The sequence below is a fragment of the Telopea speciosissima genome, chromosome 3, assembly GCF_018873765.1.
Source record: "Telopea speciosissima isolate NSW1024214 ecotype Mountain lineage chromosome 3, Tspe_v1, whole genome shotgun sequence".
NCBI lineage: Eukaryota > Viridiplantae > Streptophyta > Magnoliopsida > Proteales > Proteaceae > Telopea > Telopea speciosissima.
The window spans coordinates 52,252,373-52,274,089 of record NC_057918.1 but is presented as its reverse complement, the minus strand read 5'-3'; the positions used below and the strand labels follow the sequence as shown (position 1 = coordinate 52,274,089).

At 39.4% G+C, this 21,717-nt stretch overlaps 1 protein-coding gene across 1 annotated transcript in view; it reads right to left on the bottom strand.

Moving 5' to 3' along the window:
• Positions 1-21,717, bottom strand: part of LOC122654107 (eukaryotic translation initiation factor 3 subunit I-like) — a 53,908-nt gene that overhangs the window by 9,371 nt on the left and 22,820 nt on the right. Inside the window, exons 4-6 of the mRNA XM_043848086.1 lie at positions 3,655-3,782; positions 3,209-3,328; positions 3,017-3,106 (exon numbers count right to left, since the gene is read on the bottom strand). Of these exons, the coding sequence (XP_043704021.1) occupies positions 3,017-3,106; positions 3,209-3,328; positions 3,655-3,782 (338 nt within the window). The remainder of the gene's footprint in view (positions 1-3,016; positions 3,107-3,208; positions 3,329-3,654; positions 3,783-21,717) is intronic.

The following is a 21,717-nucleotide window of genomic DNA, read 5'->3' as shown; positions in this document are numbered from 1 at the left end:
CTTAAAAACTTCAGGAAATTCAACTTTCCCCACTAGCCTAAACTTTGTTTACACCAATTTTCATACCAGTCCAGTTTTTCCCAATTCCGGCTTAAATTACAGCCCCAAACACAATGGGGTTTCATTAATTAACAGCAAGGAAGCACCAACGATACATTCTTTGGAGTTCAGTAGTGAGTTAGCACTTGATTTTTTTTTTTTTTTTTTTTGGGGGGGGGGGGGGGAGAAGGGGGAGGGGTAAATGTGACTTAGCACTTGATTACAACACTCCAACTCACGGGACAGCAAAGGAAGGTACTAACCTATCATGTATCATTTATTAAATTTGAATGAATCCTCATAATGAACTTTCTGCACTTGAATTTGGAAACTTTCATCATTTATGACAGCTTTTAGATCTGATTTTCTGCATGTATGTAGAGAATTTTGTGTTTGTAGACCTTCCGAAACCCAAATTCTCTCAATCCTTGGACTTGTATTAGATTTCCAAACCTGTCCTGCACCAAAGTGAGAATTGAGCACTAGAAAGTTTGGTATGTACTTTCTAAAATTTCAGTATGAGTTTGTTAGGGCCAAGCCCCAACTTTTGCCAAGGCGGCTTTTGGGTCAAAAAATATACCATCCAAAATAGAGTATTTTGTATAAAACCTTTGCCACATCAACCCCCTCCCTCCATTCTCCCAAAGAAAAAGAAAAAAAAGAAACAAACGAGGGGTCGTGAGATTTTGATGGTAAATTCCCAGGGTCTCAGCCTGGATGATCAGTGTTATGTTTTGCTGCTGCTGTTCTTTCCCTTCAAATCAGTCCAGTAGCATTAGGCTTACAACTGTTTATCATTATCTTTTAATTCTTTGCCCTTTTTATAAAAAAGTAATTTAATTGTACCGATATATGCCAAAAAGAAAGCAACATGTATATTCAAGTGCTGTACAAAGTCTCATGGCAAACAAGGGCCCACAACTCCCCCTCCCCCTACCCCAAAAAAAAGACAATTTTGGTTTTGCCCAGTCCAGTCTAGAGAGGCTTCTCTCCACGGGACCCCTAATTCTGCCATGTGGCAGGATGATAATGGAAACCATTGGATAGATAGGGAACGGTCTAGATAGGCCACATGTCAAATTTCAAAATCAATTCAACAATATAACCGCCATATATTCTCATGCATCCCCATGTATGTCTCTATGCATGCGTACCATACTCCAACCAGTACTGAGCACTCTCCCGTTTCCTGGATTTTTCAGAGATCTATTTTGCCACTTGGCAAAATCTTTTTGGGATGACACTTGAAATGCACGCAAGGGACCTAGGGATCAACCTGTACACAAGATGTGGCCCCATCCAACCATTCCATGTGGAAAAATAAGCAAGGAATCAATCTCGGTTTTGGACCTGACCTGAAACGGAGATGTGCCGGATCTCATTTCGAGGTTTCAAAACTGGGTTTCGACCCTAGGTTTCGTTCGGCCAGCCCCGAAACCAAGACAACTCGGAGATTTCAGTCAGTTTCGACCAAGATTTAGTTCCATAACCGTAAGATAAGTGATGCAGTTGCCTTAGCCTGGCTGGACCGACATGACCCACTTTGGAGGCCCAAACCAAGGACTGGTCCTAAACCGGTTTTTTGGTCTGGTAAGGGCTGGTAGCTTGTTAGGATGCAATATTTATTTTAGCTTATTTTATTTGAAATGGGTAAATTACGTAGGAGCTTCTTAGGTAGTTTCCTTTTCTTAGATATGGCTTATTTTTTGGTAGTTTCCTCTTTGAGTTGTTTCCATTTTAGTTAGGATTCTATTCTTATGCAAGACTATTTTCTATTTATTCAGTGTAATAGCAGGAGAACACATATTTGAAGATTTGAGAATTGAATATTAAAGTTGAGCTTACTAGTTAAGAAGTGATTGTGCGTCTCTTCTCTTCTCTCTTCCCCCCCCCCCCCCGCCTTGCAACTCTGATTTCCCCCCCAGTTCCCCTCTTCTCCTAACCGGCCCTCCACCAAGAAGGTGCTTTCTCCATGGCCGTGAAGAAACCTTTTGTTAAGAGAAAAATAAAATAAAATAAAAAAACTTATCCTACTTTACATAAGCTCCATACATGAGCACCCAAAAACCCTGCCCTTCAAAATGAAACCATCCGTTTACAAATTCAGACCACATGTCCCATAAACCAAAGGTGTCAACAGCCTCTAAAATCTGGAAAAAACAAAACCCAACTAGATACCACCCTCATGACCTTAGATGCGTCCTCTCGGCTGATTCCTCGTTGTGTCAAAAAGTACGGCATTCTCTGCCCTGTTTTCACTATTTCTCGAATCAGACCCATCACAGCCTTCAAAATCAAGGGGTTTTCTTGTGATACTTCACAGACTAGTTTGACCAATCCTAAGGGCCACTTGACCACGGTTTGAGCCCAATTAGATCAGTCCTTGTTGAGTTACATAAATTCTCCATAACCCTATTTTCAACTCATGTTGTTATCCCTAATTTAAACACTGTTTTGCCCAATTCTTAGAATCTGAATTACCTTATCGATCCTAATCTGATCTATTGCTAAACACCCCTAAAGTTCTACAGCTTTCATAACTGAAATTTAATTCTTCAAGAAGAACAAACAAATTTCTGGTATCTGCTGAATTAGGGTTTCATCTACCCTGTTTTTGCATCATCCTTCTTCCCTTGTGGGTTTCTTCTTCTTACTGTTTGGGGCAGAAGTTCAAAACCCCAAGGTTATTAACGATGATCAACCATATTTTGGGGACTCCATGTTGCCCATGTGATATATTAGCTGGATATTATTGTAGAGCTTGACTCGAGCATTGGTTTTCACTGTCTGACAGATATCAAATACAATTTATAGTGGTGAACTTAAACAGATCCAAGTTGGATACAGGAAGATTTGCCCCATTCACATCCATTACCCTTGTTAGTTAAAGGACTGCCATCCTAATTCACAATTGATCATGTCCAACCACAAATTTGAAGATACACATATTTATGGATAAAGTCATAAGAGTACATACATGATCAAGGAGTGGAGACATGGCAACGGCATTAACTGGGCGCTCTGTCACATATGTCTTGATAAGCGTCAAAGTTCTGGTGTCCCAGAGCTAACACAGTTGTAAAAACAATTAGCACAGGAGAAAGGAAAAGATATGTTCATACATAGAAAAATGCATGTAAGTGACAATAACAAGAAAGTTATATATTACCTTGGCAGATTTATCCAGAGATCCAGTAAGGAAATGTGAACTATCTGCAGATTTTGCTAGTGACATAATCGTCTTCTGGTGGCCTGTTTCTTTGTCAGACTCCTTGAGCAACTTCCCTGTCTTCAAGTTTGAAATCCAAAACTTATTAATCCAAGTAAAATTAAATGAGATGTGGCGAATAATACCGTGTAAAGCTTACATCTGTAAATGGAAGTGACTAAAAGTAACTGAAAGCAACCCTTTTAAGCCCTTAAAATATTTAAAAAAAATATCCACAAGTAACTTTGGCTAGTTAATGGAAAACAACCCCTCTGAGCCATTAAAGTACTGCAACACAATCCATAAATAACTTCAGATCTCTTTGTATATTATACCTTTGGACATTACCACTGATTACCACACAATACATTATTGACAAACTATACATTGTAAATGCAGCTACTTACCTCAGAATCCCATATACGAATTACTGCATCTTCACCTGCACTTATTATAGTTCTGTTCAATGGTCCCCACACAGCTCTATTTATTCTCCCTTGAGGCCCCTTGATTGTGAGCACAGACTCGCCAGTCTCTAGATATGAATGTCAAAAATCAGGTCCGATAGTTTCCTCTATAAATAAAACACCCCGAATAATCACAGTTGTTCATCACTCATAGCAACTAGTTCTGATACTGTGACTGAAATAAAAAGATCTGCCACAGAACAATACTTCAAATATACATATAGCCTCCATAAAAGCGCATCCAAAACACCCTCCCCTCTCTTATTTCAGCAAAGAAAATCATATTCCTACTCAAATACCATGTCATGGATTCATTCAGGAAAGTTTTACAACTACCCAATCAATCTATTAGGCCCAGTAACAACTTAAGTTGCAATTATTCAAGGAAAAATAAAGTTCAAATGTTGTTTGTAGGGCCAAGAAGAGAAATGCAAAGAAACAATATCAATACATCTACATGTTTAGTTGTTGACCTAAATATCGCCAAACCCAAAACACAATTTAGGTGAGGAGAAGCACCATGTGGCTAGGGTGTGAGAGGTTGCTTGTACATCTAGTAATGACTGGTTGATATATGGTATGAGTCAACAAGAGAAACTAGCAACCAAGAGAGAATGAATAAGTTAGGATAAAGATGCTGATTGAATGGTGGAAAAAACAGCGAAACTAAGAATTACTGATTCCTAAACCCTATTCAAGAATCAATAAAAAAAAATAATACCAGAGCAGTGCATTCAAGGTTTAAGCTTTAAAAAATTAGAAATTGATACAGTAGCATGTGCTTGGTAGGACCGACATGACCCAGCCTGAAGGCCCAGACCAAGGAGAGCCACGTCCAAACCTTGATTTTGGTCCCTACGGATATTTAAGGGATTTTTCATTTTATTTGAGATTATTTTCATCAATTTAGATTTATTATTTGAATCCTGTTAATTAACTATCATAGGAGATAGAGTTCACGTTAGTTTAAAGTTTTTTTAAGATTAAAATTAAGAGTTAGTCTTTGAGTTTATTTATATGCAAGCATGTAAATAATCTGGTTCCACGTGCTTCAAAGAGCTAATGCTGTTGTGCAAGTTCTGTTGGTCGATTGTTTCTCTCTCTCCTCACTCGCACTTTCCCTGATTTGATTCAATTCTGAAACCTTTTCCCAGGTGTGTTCTCTTATTTCTCTTCTTTGTTCCGATTATCTTTTCTTCTTTCAATTTCCTCCTCCCTGTTTGAGTTCTTTAAAGCCTATCCACTATCCTTGTTGTCGATTGTACTTACAGCCCAACAGTTTTGGGTCAATCTCCCTGGTTCCTCTTCTTTTCTTCTAGAAATTTGTGTACTGGTACTTTCTCTGTGGGAGACGTATACCATGTATCCCGTGTAATTTGATTCGAGAAGGGAGACTCTTGTGTGAGAATCAAGCTTGATTTCAGACCAGAAACTGAAGCTTCCATCAGATCTGTTTTCCAGAAATTTATTCTTCAGATTTTCTCTCTTCTCTGAATTCTGGTTGAGGGGATTCAAGTGTTATGTGGGCTAAAGAGAGTCTTCATCATCCCCCATAAATAGGGATTCTAACTCAGCATCTGAGTCATCAATTTAAGGAGCTAGCTGCTTTATAAACCGGTCCTCTTTCTGTTGTTTGTACAACTCATTGCAAAGTGGCTTTTTTCCCACAAATGAAGCACTTGTTATGCTTTCTCTTTGGAAGATGAAATTATTTTTTTTGGGCTTTGTCTAACAGAACACTATCTTTTCTTTTAATTGAAAACATGTTTCTGATTCACAGAGTGGCAATTACAGTCTGTATCATGGAAGAAGAATTCCCGAGATCTCGAGCGAAATCTCGGTTTTTGAAGTGGTCGAGATGAGATGTTAGCCGAGTCCCAAAAGTGCACAATCTCAGGCAAAATCTTGGTCGAGTTGAGATCTCGACCCGACCCAGATTTCGACCCTTTTTTTTTCCTTTAAAGACTTCCTCGACAGATCTCGCGAGTTCTCTGTCAAGTTCTACTGAGACTGCCATTTTGGTATACAGACACCTATCTATGCAAACCTTGGTATACAGACACTTATTATGCCTAATATCATTTAAGTAAATGTTTTTGTATTTATATTTCATGTAAGTACACCTTTGTTTTGAAAAGCTTTCCAACAAGTACAAGATTGCTTAAATCTGATTTGTATTGAAGGAGTTATGTATCAGTCAAACTTAATTTGGTGTATGTGATTGCTGTAAAAATCGCTCTGAATGAAAAAAAAATTTTGGACATCAAAACAAATGAATATTTTACTGCACTTTCGATTTTTAGCAATGTTTTATTATATTAAGATTTATGGAATTTTTAGATTTTAGAAAAACCCCAGCATTAGAAAGTTGAAAATTGCACCTACTGCCGAAAATCCAGTTTTTGTTTTTGAACTGGGGGGTTGACTTTTCGTTTTGGAATTTGATTTTTAACTATTTTTATTGGATTTAAATAGGGGGTATTTGCTTATTTATGAATAATATCTTAAGCAAATGAAATACGAATACAAAAACATTTACTCAAATCTTGTTAGGCATAAATAAGTGTTTGTCCGGTGTCTGTCTTGGTTTCTGGTATAAGTGTGTGTTTGTCCAGGTTTTCCACTAAGTGAAACTCCCATTTGGACTTTGTTTTTGCAAAATCTAATAGTGCCATTGTGTTTAAATGGCTTAAAATAGGCTGAGTACCAAGTTTCAGCCCCAAAATAGGTCTAAAACCCACCAAAACCAGCCATCGAGTTGGAAAAAAAGAATTACCCCAACTCGAACGAGATCTCGAGCCAACTCGGAAACTTGGCTGGTCGAAACCTGTACTTTAGACGAGTTCTTATTCTATGGTCTGTATGAGAGGGACACTTGATCAGCTCAGACCTTTCACAAGCCTTGTGAAGATTCTGACCTGTTTTGTTCAGTTGGGTGAGAAACTTATTTTGATTATAAAGTCTCTCCAAAGCTACTAGAGCATGCTGGTAGAGTTCTCCAAGAGTTGTGGCCTGCAAAGATAACCTCCTCTTGATCTCAACGAGCTTGAAGACCCCATTTCCCAACAGCTCTTGGGGAGAGTTTAGATACACCTGCTTTAGATTACCAGGGAGAATGTAGAACTGTTGAGACATGGCATGATAATGTTGTTCAAGGTTTTTGTTCTTGAGTAGAATACCATGAATACACCTTGTTGAAGTACTGCTGACACTGTTCACGTGAACAGTGATTTGGTTGATATGTGTATCTTCTATTTTCCTATTCCAAGTTGGAGTCCTAGTTTCTAATTATGTCAAGTCCTAATTCTACTTTGAGTCGTTAGTCCTAGTTCTACTGTGAGTTGTTATTCTTAGTTTCAGTTTGAGTTGTTAGTTCTAGTTCTAGTTTTATTTCATGGTTCTTTTCCTATTGTAACTTGGAATCCTATCATGATTAGGAATTCCTAATCTGATTAGGAGTTCTCCTTTCTATTGTAATTTGATATTATAAATACAAGCATTATGAGGGAGACTGATTAATTCAACAGTTCTCTCCTCTTCCTCATCTTCTTCTCTTTCTCTCTTTTTCCTCCATTCTCGGCTCTAGTTTTCTTCATCCATACTCTGTTACATGGTATCAGAGCATCACCTTTAGACTGGAAGTGATCTGCGATTCTGGTTTGAGGGTCTTCTAAAACCTTTTCTCTTCAAGGGGTGCAGCACCCACTGCTGCATATTGTTATGGATTAAACCCTAGATGGAATTTTCAAGTGAAAACTAGGGTTTCTACTAATACTATCTACCTGAGTTCTTAGATCAATTGGAGATCCTTAAGTGGAAGCTGCCTTTGTTATTTGAAGACTTCTTCTACATATAATACTGATCCAAATCTGTGGATCCTCTCTACAATTGAAGATTGCAGATTCAACTTAATTTTTCTCTCTACTACTTCCTGCAGTAACCCATTGAGGGTTTTCATATCAAGTGCTATTTTATCTCCAATTGATCCATTAATCTGGGAAATCTGATTTCTGTTACAGATTCACCCTGCAGTTCATCTTTTCTATTGTTTCCTTTTTGGGTTTTCAAACCCTATTTACTGCTGCTACTTTTGGGTTTTCAAAACCCTATTTACTGCTGCTATGTCTGGGTTTTCAAACCCTACTGCTGCCGATTGGTTCCTGCTACTCTTCTCAGATTTTCAAACCCTAATCAGAATCTGAGTAAGAGCTGTTTGTGATTACTGCTACTGCTACTGCTACTGCCGGTTGGAATATTACAGCTTTTTTTTTTGGGTTTCTCTGTTATACCTAAACCAGGTTCTGTTGAAGAGCCGATTACTTTGCTGCTGCTATTACTTTTTGGACTTGATGGCTGATCCTAAACCACCATCAGACAATGTCCAAGTACAAATTACCACCATTAAACTATCTGGAGTTTCAAATTATTTATTATAGGCCCAGGCAGTACAAGCTTACATACATGCCAAGGGCAAACTAAAATATATTACAGATGATCCTCTTAATCGTGATCCTAAGGATCCTACCACATTTACAGCTCATGAGGAGTGGATGCGTGAAAATTCTATTATAAAGATATGGCTTTGGAACAGTGTTGAACCTGCTATTGCTTCCAATGTGATGTTTCACACTCTTGCTAAAGATGTCTGGAATCAAGGTTCTAAAACTCAGAACTCGGTACCAACTCGGTCCCTTGAAAAACCGAGTCGAGTCGAATTGGTGCATTTTTTTGCTTCGACTCGAAGCCTCAACTCGGTGGGTTTTAGACCTAGTTTGGATCTAAAACTTGGTATTTAGCGTATTTTAGGCCATTTAAACACAATGGCACTATCAGATTTTGCAAAATCAAAGTCCAAATAGGAATTATGTATCGGTCAAACTTAATTTGATGTGCACGAATGCTGTCAAAAGCGTTCTGAATGAAAATATTTTCTCGGACATCAAAACCAATGAATATTTTACCGTACTTTTGGTTTTTTGCAATGTTTTACAATATTAAGATTTATGGCATTTTTAGATTTGAGAAAAACCCCAACATTAGAAAGTTGAAAATTGCACCTACCGTCAAAAATCCAGTTTTTGTTCTTGAACTGGGGGGTTGACTTTTTTTTCTTTTGGAATTTTATTTTTTAACTATTTTTATTGGATTCAATTAGGTGGGGTGGGGGGGTATTTGCTTATTTATGAATAATATCTTAAGTAAATGAGATATTAGGCATAAATAAATGTCTGTCTTGGTACCTGGCATAGATAAGTGTCTGTATACCAAGAATTTCCAGCAAGATCTCGAGATCTGGCACTCATATAAAGGACCTAGATGGGCATTTTCCTATGTCAACCCGAGATTTCGACCGAGATCTCGCCGAGATCTGGGCGATATATTGACATTTTGAGACTCGTAAGCAGTCTCGTCTCGAGATTTCGAAAAACCAAGAAACTCGGCGAGATCTCGAACTATGTCTGTTAGTCAACTTACTAAGTCCCTTAACTGTTCTGTAACTTTCCATCCTTCTTATTGTGTTTTTCAAGACCTTCAGATAAGGAAGAAGATTGGTGCAGGGCTTGAGTGTGATGGACTGTATTACTTGGATGGCACTGGACCTTCCACTGCTGTGACATCTACTACTATACCATCCCCCATGCAATGGCTTCTCCGGCTTGGTCATCCATATCACACCCCAACCCGGTTTATAAGGGCCAAGTGTGACTGGATGTCTCGGACATCCAACCAACCCACCAGGATCGCAAGTGCAGTACTCTATTCGCAATTTCATTTACAATAATCAGAATTTAAATGCAGCGGAAGCAATTAAATAGAACAATATGACAATAATAAAGAAGAACTAGTGATAACATATATATTTATATAAACATTTATATACAAATGAGTTACATTGGTGATTCACAAAAGAGTAACTCAAAAGCCCAAAAGACTATACACTATAGCTACTACAAAAGTGCTATATCAAAAAGGAAAGAAAGAGCCTAATCATTTTGGAGGATCAGGAGAACGCACAGGCATCACAGGAACACGAAGCATCGTGCTCAACCAAGATAGGAGTATCAGCTCCATAAGCAACAGAAGAGTCCTGAGAAGGAGGAATCCCCACAAAAACACTAGCAGCAACAAGAGTAGCTTCATCTGTAAGAAAAATAAGGATCCACGGGGGTGAGCTCTCCACTGAGCCCAGCAAAGGAATACATGCATACAAACACAATAAATTCATGATGCATGTTCTAATCTAGCATGCTCCTATCACAGATACTAAGTCTCATGAGGCATAAGTACTACTGTGGAAGATGCTAACCTCGGTCTTGAAACTCACACATCGGTCACCCAAGTGAAACCATTCCACCACGGTAGGGACCCGCCAGATCGGCATGTCACCAGGTAGCGGACCCGATAGACCCCCAAAGACAAACCCTAACTGTTTATTCCCACAGCGGAGTACACACGCTAACATGGGACAAAAGATAGCACCCCGACATTTTCCCTTCGACTGTACCACGGGTTGTCTAACACCTCTTCCTCTGTTGGCAAGGGACGTAGTACTGGGTAATGATCAACAACCTAGCCCAGTGCAATCTAATCATGATGATACATGTATGAATAGCTGAATTATAAAGGTACCGTACTCGGTACTTCACCATCAACATTTAACAATAACAATAAAATCAATGCAATTCAGTGCAAGATGCCAAATGCAGCCTAAATCATATGCATTCTAATGCATTAAAATACAAGCTAATAAACTGTATGCATCTGAGTAGTTTTGATGATGCATGATATGGCATTCAGCACAACGGTAAATTAAAGTGACAAACACACCAAAATTAAGTTCAAAGTTCCCTTACCTGAAGTTGTAACTTAGCCTAATTCAAATAACCTTCCAAGAACCCAGCAAAACAGACAAGGAACAGCAGAAACAGACCTAAACAACACGCAAAACATCATCCATTAGGTCCTGAGATGGCCCAAGGTCAAATCCCACAGGGTCAGGGCCATAAAGGCTCCAAAATAGGCAGCCAGATGCAGACTACCAGGGAGCCGAACGACAGCCCCTAGGCCTGCAACAGCATCCGGCTGCTTGGCCAGATTTGGGGTTTTTGCTTCAAATGTTCAGATCTTGAAATGCATGCCCCAAATTTCATGTTCTAATACTAATTCAAGGTGGGTCCTATTAATTGAGGGTCCAATTTCATGGTTGGGTCATAATTTGGGGATCTTATTACTTAAACCCAAATTAATTGCCTTAGGGTTTATCACAAGGTCAACAATTTCAGAATTGGGTTCAGAATAGGATTAGTCCTGAGATTTCAGGTCTAATTGAACTGGGACTGATCTAAAACAGTCCAATTTCTTGCAGAAATTCTAACATCTAAGCTTGGTCTTGGAGCTTTAATGGTAGCAAGGTGATTTGGCTGAATTAGAGCTGGAGAATAAAGAAAACAAAGAGGAAGCAGCAGGTTTCCATGGTCTACCTGAGTGTAGAAGCAGGAACAAGGTGAAGACAGCCTCCAACTAAGCAGCCAAGTCTTCCAATGGAGGTTCCAAGGTTTGAATTCCAAGTATGGGATCAAACTCCAAGCACAGCCCTCTCTTCTCCCTTCTTCTCTTCTCTTTTCCTCTTTCTCTTCCTTGCTCTCCAAGGCTGGAACGAAAATTCTGGTTCCCTTAGTTGTAGTTGTAATTTGTGAATAGTAGGATTAGTTATAAGTATGTAGTAACTTAAGCACTAAGGCGCTGTTTGGTCTTTTAAGATAAAAATCAATTTTCATAACTAGTTTCTAATTGATTTAAGTCAGAATTTGTATTTATTGTCTTATTCTAACCATAGAGTGATGTCATATGACATCAGGGATAATCCGAACACGGGTAACTGTTAGGAACAAGATTCCCCACTGGGGATGTAGGTCCCACAGAGGCAATTTGACTAAAATACCCCACAAATTTTATTTGGTAGTACAAAACACTATATAAATACATTTAAATTATACTTACATCGAATTTAATTAAGGGAGAGGTTTTGCATAGCCTCCAGGCAGCAAATCCGACACAGGTAACTCCAGTGCGGGGTTCCATCGGGGTCCTCTGACTCCAAAAGGGCAAGCTGGGAAGAATCCCTGGAATCCTCCATAGGTGTGTCGAGTATTTCATCTGTGTTCTCGACTGATGCAGCCCATAGCATCGAAGCCAACATAGACTCAAAGCTAGAACCTGAGATCACACAAGTTCCGAAAAAAAGTTTAAATTTATTGTGGATTTCACAATCCATCCTTACCCAAACTCCAATTAATGGTCCCTAGTTGCAAGTCCACATCTCACTTTGAACGTGAGGCTTGTGAATTAGGCAAACATCATCGTGCCAGTTTTCCTACCCGCACTTTATCTAGAAGTTCTTCATTGTTTTGTTTAGTTCATTCTGACATTTGAGATCCGTGTAGAGTTCGTAATAGGTTAGGGTTTTCTTATTTTGTTAGTTTCGTGGACGATTATTCTCGCTCCACTTGGGTTTATTTGTTAAAAGATCGGACTCAATTTCTTACTGTATTTAAAAATTTTTATCACGAAATAAACTCAATTTGCTACATCCATTCGAGTTTTTCGTTCAGATAATGCTTTGGAGTACACTCCAACTGAGATTTCTGATTTTTGCGTCACCCATGGAATTATTCACCAAACTTGTTGCTCATACACTCCACAACAAAATGGGGTGGCCGAACGCAAAAATCGGCACTTACTTGAAGTTGTCCGATCTATTATGATTCACATGAATGTCCCCAAACGTTTTTGGTGTGATGCCGTTCTTACTGCATGTTATCTTTTTAATCGTATGCCATCCTCTGTTTTACAAAATAAAATTCTGTTTTCTATTCTTCATCCTGATAGTCCATTGTTTTCTTCTCCACCACGTGCTTTTGGTTGTGTGTGTTTTGTTCACATTCTTCATCCCGCCATTGATAAACTATCTCCTCGTTCTATTAAATGTCTTTTTCTAGGTTATTCTCGTAACCAAAAGGGTATAAATGTTTTGATCCCATTTCCAAAAAACAATTTATTAGTGCAAAAATGTCACATTTTTTTGAAAATACTCCCTATTTTCATTTTTTCTTCTACTGTACCATACACTATGAACATTGAAGATCCTCTAGGTCCACCCATACCAGTCACTATTCCTATTCATTCATCAATTCAGGTCTATCACTGTTGTCGACGTCAACCACTGCCCTTACCTTCCACCACTACTCCTATACTAGCCACCACTATTCCGCAACCTGTACTGGCTCCTACTCCATTACCCACAGCACCTACTATTCCAGTCTTGCCACGTGATACAACGGATGCCGATCACCCCAACTTTCAATCTAATTCTGATGTTGAAGGCTCCATCGACTTACCCATTGCTGTTCGTAAAGGTACTCGCTCTTGTACCCAAAATTCCTTAACTGTTTATGCTATTGAGCACTATGATTCTATTTCTCATCTTCCTTCCCATTATTACCCACTTGCTTTTGCATTGTCTACTAACTTTATTCCTCGCACCCACCAAGAGGCATTCTCTCACCTGGTTGGAAAGCTTCCATGGACATAAAGATGGATGCATTGCTATCTCGAAATACCTACACTCTGGTTTCATTTCCTGCTGGGAAGGAACTTGTTAAGTGTCGATGGGTGTATACAATCAAATACGACCCAGATGGTTCTGTTGAGCGGCTGAAGGCCCGCTTAGTTGCTAAAGGCTATACTCAAACATATGGTGTGGATTACTTTGAGACTTTTTCTCCTGTTGCTCATCTGAACTCTATTCGGATCCTTATTTCTTTGGTTGTTAATTTTGATTGGCCCTTCTATCAAATGGATATCTAAAATGCTTTTTTCTATGGTGATCTTCAAGAGGAGGTTTATATGGAGCAACCTACTGGGTATGTTGCTCAGGGGGAGTCTACCAAAATCTGCAAGCTTCGTAAGGCAATCTATGGGTTGAAACAATCTCCAAGAGTATGGTTTGATAAGTTCAGCTCCATTGTTACTCAGGTAGGATTCTCACAGTGTTATTCTAACCACTCTATTTTTGTTCACCGTCAAAATTCAAAAGTGGTGGTGATGGTAGTTTATGTGGATGACATTATTATATCTAGTAATGATTCTAACCCAAAAAAAAAATCCGGTAATGATGCTTCTGGTATTGCCCAAGTTAAAGCATATCTTCATTAACACTTTCAGATGAAGGACTTGGGTGTTCTTAAGTTTTTTCTTGGTATTGAGGTTTTGCGAAGCAAGAAAGGTATTAGCCTATCTCAAAGGAAATATGTTCTTGACCTTTTGACTGACACTGGAATGCTTGCTTCTAAACCAGCAGATACTCCCATGGATCCCCATCAGAAACTTGGGTCCATTGAGGGTGAGGATTTTTCAGATGTTCATCGATATAGAAGATTAGTTGGCAAACTCATTTACCTTACAGTCACTCGTCCGGATATATCCTTTGTTGTTGGGGTTATTAGTCAATTTATGCAGTGTCCAAAGAAAATTCATTGGGATGTTGCTTACTGTGTATTTCACTATCTGAAGAGTGCTTCTGGTAAAGGTCTTATTTATCGACCTAATCGGTATCTGGTTGGGTTTTCTGATGTTGATTGGGCAAGTGCTGATGGTGATAGGCGCTCTACTATTGGCTTTTGTACCTTCGTGAGTGGTAATTTGGTCACATGGAAAAGCAAGAAATAAACAATTGTTGCTCAATCAAGTGCTGAAGCTGAATATCGAATAATGGCACATACTACAGCTGAATTGATGTGGGTAAAATCCTTGCTCCCAGAATTGGGATTTCCCATCACTCAGCTTATGCAAATGTTTTGTGATAATCAAGCCGCCATCTATATTGCAAGTCATCATATATTTCATATGTCAAAGTCACCACGTTGGGGGTACATGACCCATATGTACCGTGGGGGTTACATATGTGTCATGTACACGTTACACCTTCTATTTCCTAAACCTTCTATTTCTCTAACCTTTTATTTCCTAAACTTTCTATTTCTCTTAGGTTTCTATTTTAGCTAAGTTTCTATTTCTGTGTAATTTGGTTTAGGAAGGTTTCTCTTCTATGTGATGTAATCTTTCTCTTTAAATAATACAATTGAGAGGGGGAGAGACAACCAAGGAAGTCTGCAACTTCTCTTTGCAGTCTCTCCCATCGTCTCCTTCTTCTCTTCTCCTTCTCTTCTTCATCTTCTTCTTCTTCTTCTTCTTCTCCTTCTTTATCTCTGGTTTATTAATTGCTTTATTGTTACATGGCATCAGAGCAGTAAATAAACCAGAGATCGATCCTCCTTTCATGTGGTTTTGAGAGTCTCTTCAGAGACAGGAATCGATATTGTCTGCAGCACTCCCTGTGCTGCCTACCTGCTGCTAATGTCCTAGTTCTTCACAGTACACATATGAACTAGGGATTCTTCTTGTCTACCATTGCTGCTTATGAAAATTTCAAGCTACTAAAATCAGAATTATGAAGATTATGTCTTCAGTTTCTAAATTTGGGAATTTTCTTCCAGAATATTGAAGTTCAAGCTGTTTTTTTTCCTCCCAGCTGATGAGGTTTATCTTCCTAGAGCTGTTTCCTACTACCTAGATGTCCCTTCGATCAAAATCTGGGGCCCAACTTGTGGCTTGATTTCCTAGAAATTGGTTTCTCCTTTCTTCTGGCGGATGCTCTGTTTTTATATCAATTTCCAGACCTATTTTTTGTTTTATATCTCTTGGTTCTCCTACACAATCAGGCTCATATTTTGGGGTTTATATCTCCTACTACAGTACTTCCTTCGGTTCTTATTTCAGGTCATTCTGACCTCCAATTCTGCATTCCAAAGATTACACCCTGCCGGCAGAAGCTAATACATGTGTTTGATATTTTTGTTGTCTCTCCTGCTGTCTCTACTGCCTGCTACTGTTTTGACAGATTCTGCTGTTCGAAAAAAACCACTGTTACTACCTGCTACTGCTCTTTTATTGGTTCTGGTCCTCTATGGCTGAGTCTAAGCTTCCCACTGATGTGATACATATTCAGATTACTACTATCAAGTTGAATGGTGTCTCTAATTACCTTCTATGGGCTCAAGCTGTCCAAGCTTACATTCATGCTAAGGGTAAGATCAAGTACCTCACTGATGACCCTCCTATCATTGATACTAAGGATTCTACTACTGCTACTGCTCATGATGATTGGATGCGTGAGAATTCTACTATTAAAATCTGGTTATAGACAGTATTGAACTTGTCATTGCTGCTAATGTGATGTTTCACACACTTGCTAAAGGTGTTTGGGAAGATCTTCGTGAAAGCTACTCCCAAGAGAAAAATATTTCCCACACCTATGAACTTTATGAGAAACTGTTCCACTTCTCCCAGAGTGATAAATCTCTGAATGACTACTTCAGTACATATAAAGGATACCTCAAAGAGCTCCAGGTTCACTACTAATCTGGAGCAATTGAAGCAACAACGGGCTGAGTTTCATGTTGCCAAGTTTTTGGCTGGTCTTCACCCTAATTATCAAGATGTCAAGAGTTAGCTTCTTACTGGAGAAAAGGTGCCCTCTCTCAACGAGGTCTTCTCTCGCTTGCATCGTTTAGTTACTACACCTTCCACGATCACTTCTTCTGCTCCTGCTAAGGATAGTTCTGCATTCACTGCTGCCCGCGGCCAAGGTTCTAGTAGAGGCCGTGGTCAGTACCGTGGTCGTGGCCGTGGTTCTACTGGTCGTGGTACAGGTGGACAGCTCTTTGACAAATCCTCTCGCCAGTGCACTTATTGTGGGAAGCCTAATCATACTGTTGACACTTGTTGGGCAAAACATGGTCGACCAGAGTGGGCTAACGAGTTAGTCAGTACTGCCACCACCGACATTCCTGCTGATCACATCATTACTAGCGACTCCACCCATGCATCTACATCAGGAGTTTCCTCCACTGGGTCTGTTTCACATGATGACTATAACAAAATTCTCAAGCGTCTCCAACAGCTTGAATCTCCATCTTCTTCCACTTCTACAGCTACCTTAGCCCACACAGGTAAATCTGCTTTTATTTCTTCAACTTCCACCCCGTGGATTATTGAATCTGGTGCTTCCTGCCATATGACTGGTAAGTCTGACCTATTTTCTTCCATTTCTAAACTTAAATACTTCCTCCCCTATTGTTCTTGCTGATGGATCTTCTACTAAAGTTACAGGTCATGGGGTGGTCTCTCCCACCTCCTCCATGAACCTTTCTCCTATTCTTTTTGTTCCTAAAATGCCTTTAAGTCTTTTATCTGTTAGTCAACTTACCATATCCCTTAACTGTTCCATTACTTTTTTTTACCTTTTATTGTGTTTTTCAGGACCTTCAGACCAAGAGGACGATTGGTGGGGGGCTTAAATAGTCTGGACTACACTATTTGGATGGCACTGGTCCTTCTACTGTTGTTGCTGCCTCTGCTAGTGTATCTCCTCTTCAGTGGCATTTTCGTCTTGGACATCCCTCCTTATCCAAGCTTCAGTTGATGGTTCCAAGTTGTCGTTCTCTATCCCATATTGAGTGTGAAGCATGTGAATTCGGGAAGCATCATCATTCTTTGTTTCCTGCTCGTAGTGTTCCCCGTAGCTCGTCTTTATTTTCATTGGTCCATTCTGACATTTGGGGTCCTTGTCATGTCAGAAATACGTTAGGATTTTCTTATTTTGTTAGTTTTGTTGATGACCATTCTCGGTTAACTTGGGTCTATTTGTTAAAAGATCGGTCACAATTTCTTTCAATGTTACACAATTTTTATAATGAAATAAAAACCCAGTTTGATGCTTCTATTAAAGTTTTTCGTTTTGATAATGCCCTTGAGTTTACTCAACGTGACATCTCTGACTTTTGTTTATCCAAAGGCATGATTCATCAAATGAGTTGTTCGTATACTCCCCAACAAAATGGGGTTGCCGAAAGGAAAAATAGACATCCGTTAAAAGTTGCCAGGTCCATTATGTTTCACATGCATGTTCCAAAAAATTTTTGGTGTGATGCAATTCTTACTGCATGTTTTCTTATTAATCGTATGCCCTCGTCAGTTTTGGACAATCAGGTCTCTTTTTCTGTTTTACATCCAAACAAACCCTTATTTAGTCTTCCGCCTCGTATTTTTGGTTGTGTTTGCTTTGCTCATAATTTACATGTTGGTGTTGACAAACTATCTCCTCGTGTCACTAAATGTATTTTTCTTGGTTATTCTTGGAGTAACCTCAGGTGTATGTTGCTCAAGGGGAGCTTTCAGGGGAAGGTTTGCAAACTTCATAAGGCTATCTATGGGCTGAAACAGTCCCAAGGTGCTTGGTTCGATAAGTTCAGCTCTGTTGTTACTCGTTGTGGTTTCTCACAATGCTATTCAGACCACTCTATATTTGTTCGCCAACAAGACTCCAAAGTTGTGGTTCTTGTTGTTTATGTGGATGACATCATTATATCCGGTAATGATGCTACTGGTATTAGTGAGGTGAAAGCCTATCTTCATCAGCTTTTCAAATGAAGGATTTGGGCTTTCTTCGATATTTCCTTGGTATTGAGGCTCTTCGAAGTAAGAAAGGAATCAACCTGTCTCAAAGGAAGTATGTTCTTGATCTCTTGTCTGATACAGGTCTACTAGCAACCAAACCAATTGATACTCCTATGGATTCGCATAACAAATTTGGCTCTACTGATAGTGAAGACTTTGAGGACCAACATCGGTATAGGCGATTAGTGGGAAGGCTTATCTATCCCACTGTCACTAGGCCGGATATTTCTTTTGTTGTTGGCGTGGTTAGCCAATTTATGCACTTTCCTAAGAAAATTCATTACGAAGCAGTGTGTCGTATCTTACGGTATTTGAAGGGAGCTCCAGGCAAGGGGCTCATCTATCGTCCCCATCAGAATGTTGACATTGTAGGCTTTTCTGATGCTGACTGGGTAGGTGTAGATGGTGACAAACGTTCCACTATAGGATATTGTACCTTTGTGGGACGAAATCTAGTAACTTGGTGTAGCAAGAAATAGACTACAGTTGCTAGATCAAGTGCATAAGCAGTATATCGGGCCATGGCACAAACTGCAGTTGACCTAATGTGGCTGGAATCTTTTCTTCATGAGTTAGGATTTCCAATCACTCAACCCATGCAGATGTTCTGTGATAATCAAGCGGCTATCTACATTGCAAGTAATCTCGTCTTCCATCAGCGAACTAAGCATATTGAAGTTGACTGTCACTTTGTCAGAGATGCTGTTCTAAAGAAGTTGATTGTCACTCCCATTGTTCCTTCCACTGGTTAGCTTGGCGATGTCTTTACCAAGCCTTTGTTTGGCCCTACTTTCAGCAATGGCTGTTCCAAGCTGGGCATGGGTGATTTGTATGCTCCAACTTGAGGGGGAGTGTTAAAGTCACCACGTTGGGGGTACATGACCCATATGTACCGTGGGGGTAGATATGTGTCATGTACACTTTACACCTTCTATTTCCTAAACCTTCTATTTCTCTAACCTTCTATTTCCTAAACTTTCTATTTCTCTTCTATTTCTCTTAGGTTTCTATTTTAGCTAAGTTTCTATTTCTGTGTAATTTGGTTTAGGAAGGTTTCTCTTCTATGTGATGTAATCTTTCTCTTTAAATAATACAATTGAGAGGGTGAGAGACAACCAAGGAAGTCTGCGACTTCTCTTTGCAGTCTCTCCCATCGTCTCCTTCTCTTCTTCTTCTTCTTCTTCTTCTTCTTTTTCTTCTTCTCCTTCTTTATCTTTGGTTTATTAATTGCTTTATTGTTACATCATGAAAGGACCAAGCACATTGAGGTTGATTGTCACTTTGTTCAAGATGCTGTTATGAAGAAGTAAATTGCTACTCCGTTTGTCTCTTCTACCAATCAACTTGATGATATGTTTACAAAGGCTCTGTTTGGATCTGCTTTTCGTCGAAGTTGTACCAAGCTGGGTCTAGGTGATTTGTAAGTTCCAGCTTGAGGGGGAGTGTTGAAGTACTATTCACGTGACACTGTTCATGTTAATAGTAATTTGGTTGATAGGTGTATCTTCTATTTTCCTAGTCCTAATTGGAGTCCTAGTTTCCAATTATGTCAAGTCCTAATTCTACTTTGAGTTGTTAGTCCTAGTTCTACTGTGAGTTGTTAGTCTTAGTTTCAGTTTAAGTTGTTAGTACTAGTTCTAGTTTTATTTCATGGTTCTTTTCCTATTGTAACTTGGAATCCTATCATGATTAGGAATTTCTAATCTGATTAGGAGTTCCCCTTTCTATTGTAATTTGAAATTATAAATACAAGCAGTATGAGGGAGACTGATTAATTCAACAGTTCTCTCCTCTTCCTCATCTTCTTCTCTTTCTCTCTTCTTCCTCCATTCTCAATTCTGGTTTTCTTCATCTATACTCTATTACACATCTCAAATATCTGTTTCGCCGGTGAGATGGGGTGACATCGTCTAAAGAGAAAGTGCACTTAACATCTGTGGGGGGACCAACTGGTTTGGGGATGTGGTTGGAACGTGAATGTCATCATCTTCATCAGATTCAATTGCTGTTGGGTTGGGTTGGTGAACCCCACTATGGGATGACTCTGCTGGACAGATCATGTCGGAGAAGAAAGTCTCTGACAACTCAACAACTGGAGCAGGATTTGCAAGAACATTGGAGCTGGGAGAGGATTCTGTCGGACTAGCAAGCTTATGGAGAAAAGCGGCTATTTCATTAGAAGATAAATGTGATTCAGGTGTCTAAACCAGACTTACTTCTTTTGATTTCCTGTTCCCATTTTCTGAAGTAGAAGAGGGAAGTTGAGACAAGACGGAACTGGACAACGTTGGGCAAAAAAGAGACTTGGAAGTGGAGGTCAAAGGTTGGGGAAAATAAGATGGGTATAAACCAAGAGATACATAGTGAAGAAAGGAAACTAGAGATGATAAAGGAGAGGACTGAGATATGGACTGAGGTGCCTGACCAATTCTCTGCTCTTCTTGTAATTGGTCTAGCTTACTTTGGAGAAATTTCTATTTTTTTTCAAGCTAGGAGATTTGGTATGAGGTAGATCACAAGTCATTTTTTGCAAGTAATGACATGATTTGATCATGAAGAGACGCAATATTTTGTCTTATTTGATCCAGCTTGGTCGACATTATTTCTGATTTTTGAGATACCAGAGTATGTAAGGCTTCTTGGTTTTTGGACAAGGGATTCTAACAAATAATTTTGGTAGTGAGCATCATCAGCTTGCCAGTTTAAAGAGGCTTCGGCTGCTAAAATTCACTGGCTTGGGTCGAATAGTCATTTAATTTTCCAGACATGACGAGTGTGTTCGTCAGGAAGATCATAATCAGAATAAGATATTTTGGTGAACATGTTGATCTCAGTGAGAAAAAGTGGAAACTTTGAAGAGGGTAGGCTTACCAGAGATTCTACTTTGGATCTGCGGAATTGGATGACAACATCACCGGATGGTTGTCGAAGGAATCGTGGATCCTTCTTTACCAATGGAGCCTGTGGATGGTGCCTTTCATAAGCAGTGATTCAGGATTCTGGTAACAATTTGAACAACACTTCTCTGGGTATCAGCCTGGGAACAACCGAACAAATGTGCAGACTGGAGTCAAAGGGCTATCCACTGTAAGAAAAAGTGCAACATCTGAAGTATGAAGAGGTGACTTGGCACTATCCAATGAATGATTCTGAACTCTATATATCAACTGGTGATGTAGAGTTGCAGAATATGTAGAAGGCAGTAACAAAGATCCCGCAATCTGAAGTTGAACTGGAAGCATCTCAGGGATATGTGGGTCCACCAGTGGGACATTGAAATTCGGGAACAGTGTGATGAATATTTTTCCTGCATCAAAGGTGGTTTCTACCGTCCCTAGAAACCACCTTGAATGAAAAGAAAAGAGTTGGTTTTACCAATAGCTGTGTGAGGCAATGTAGGAGAGAGTCCTATGTGAGGTGAGAGAC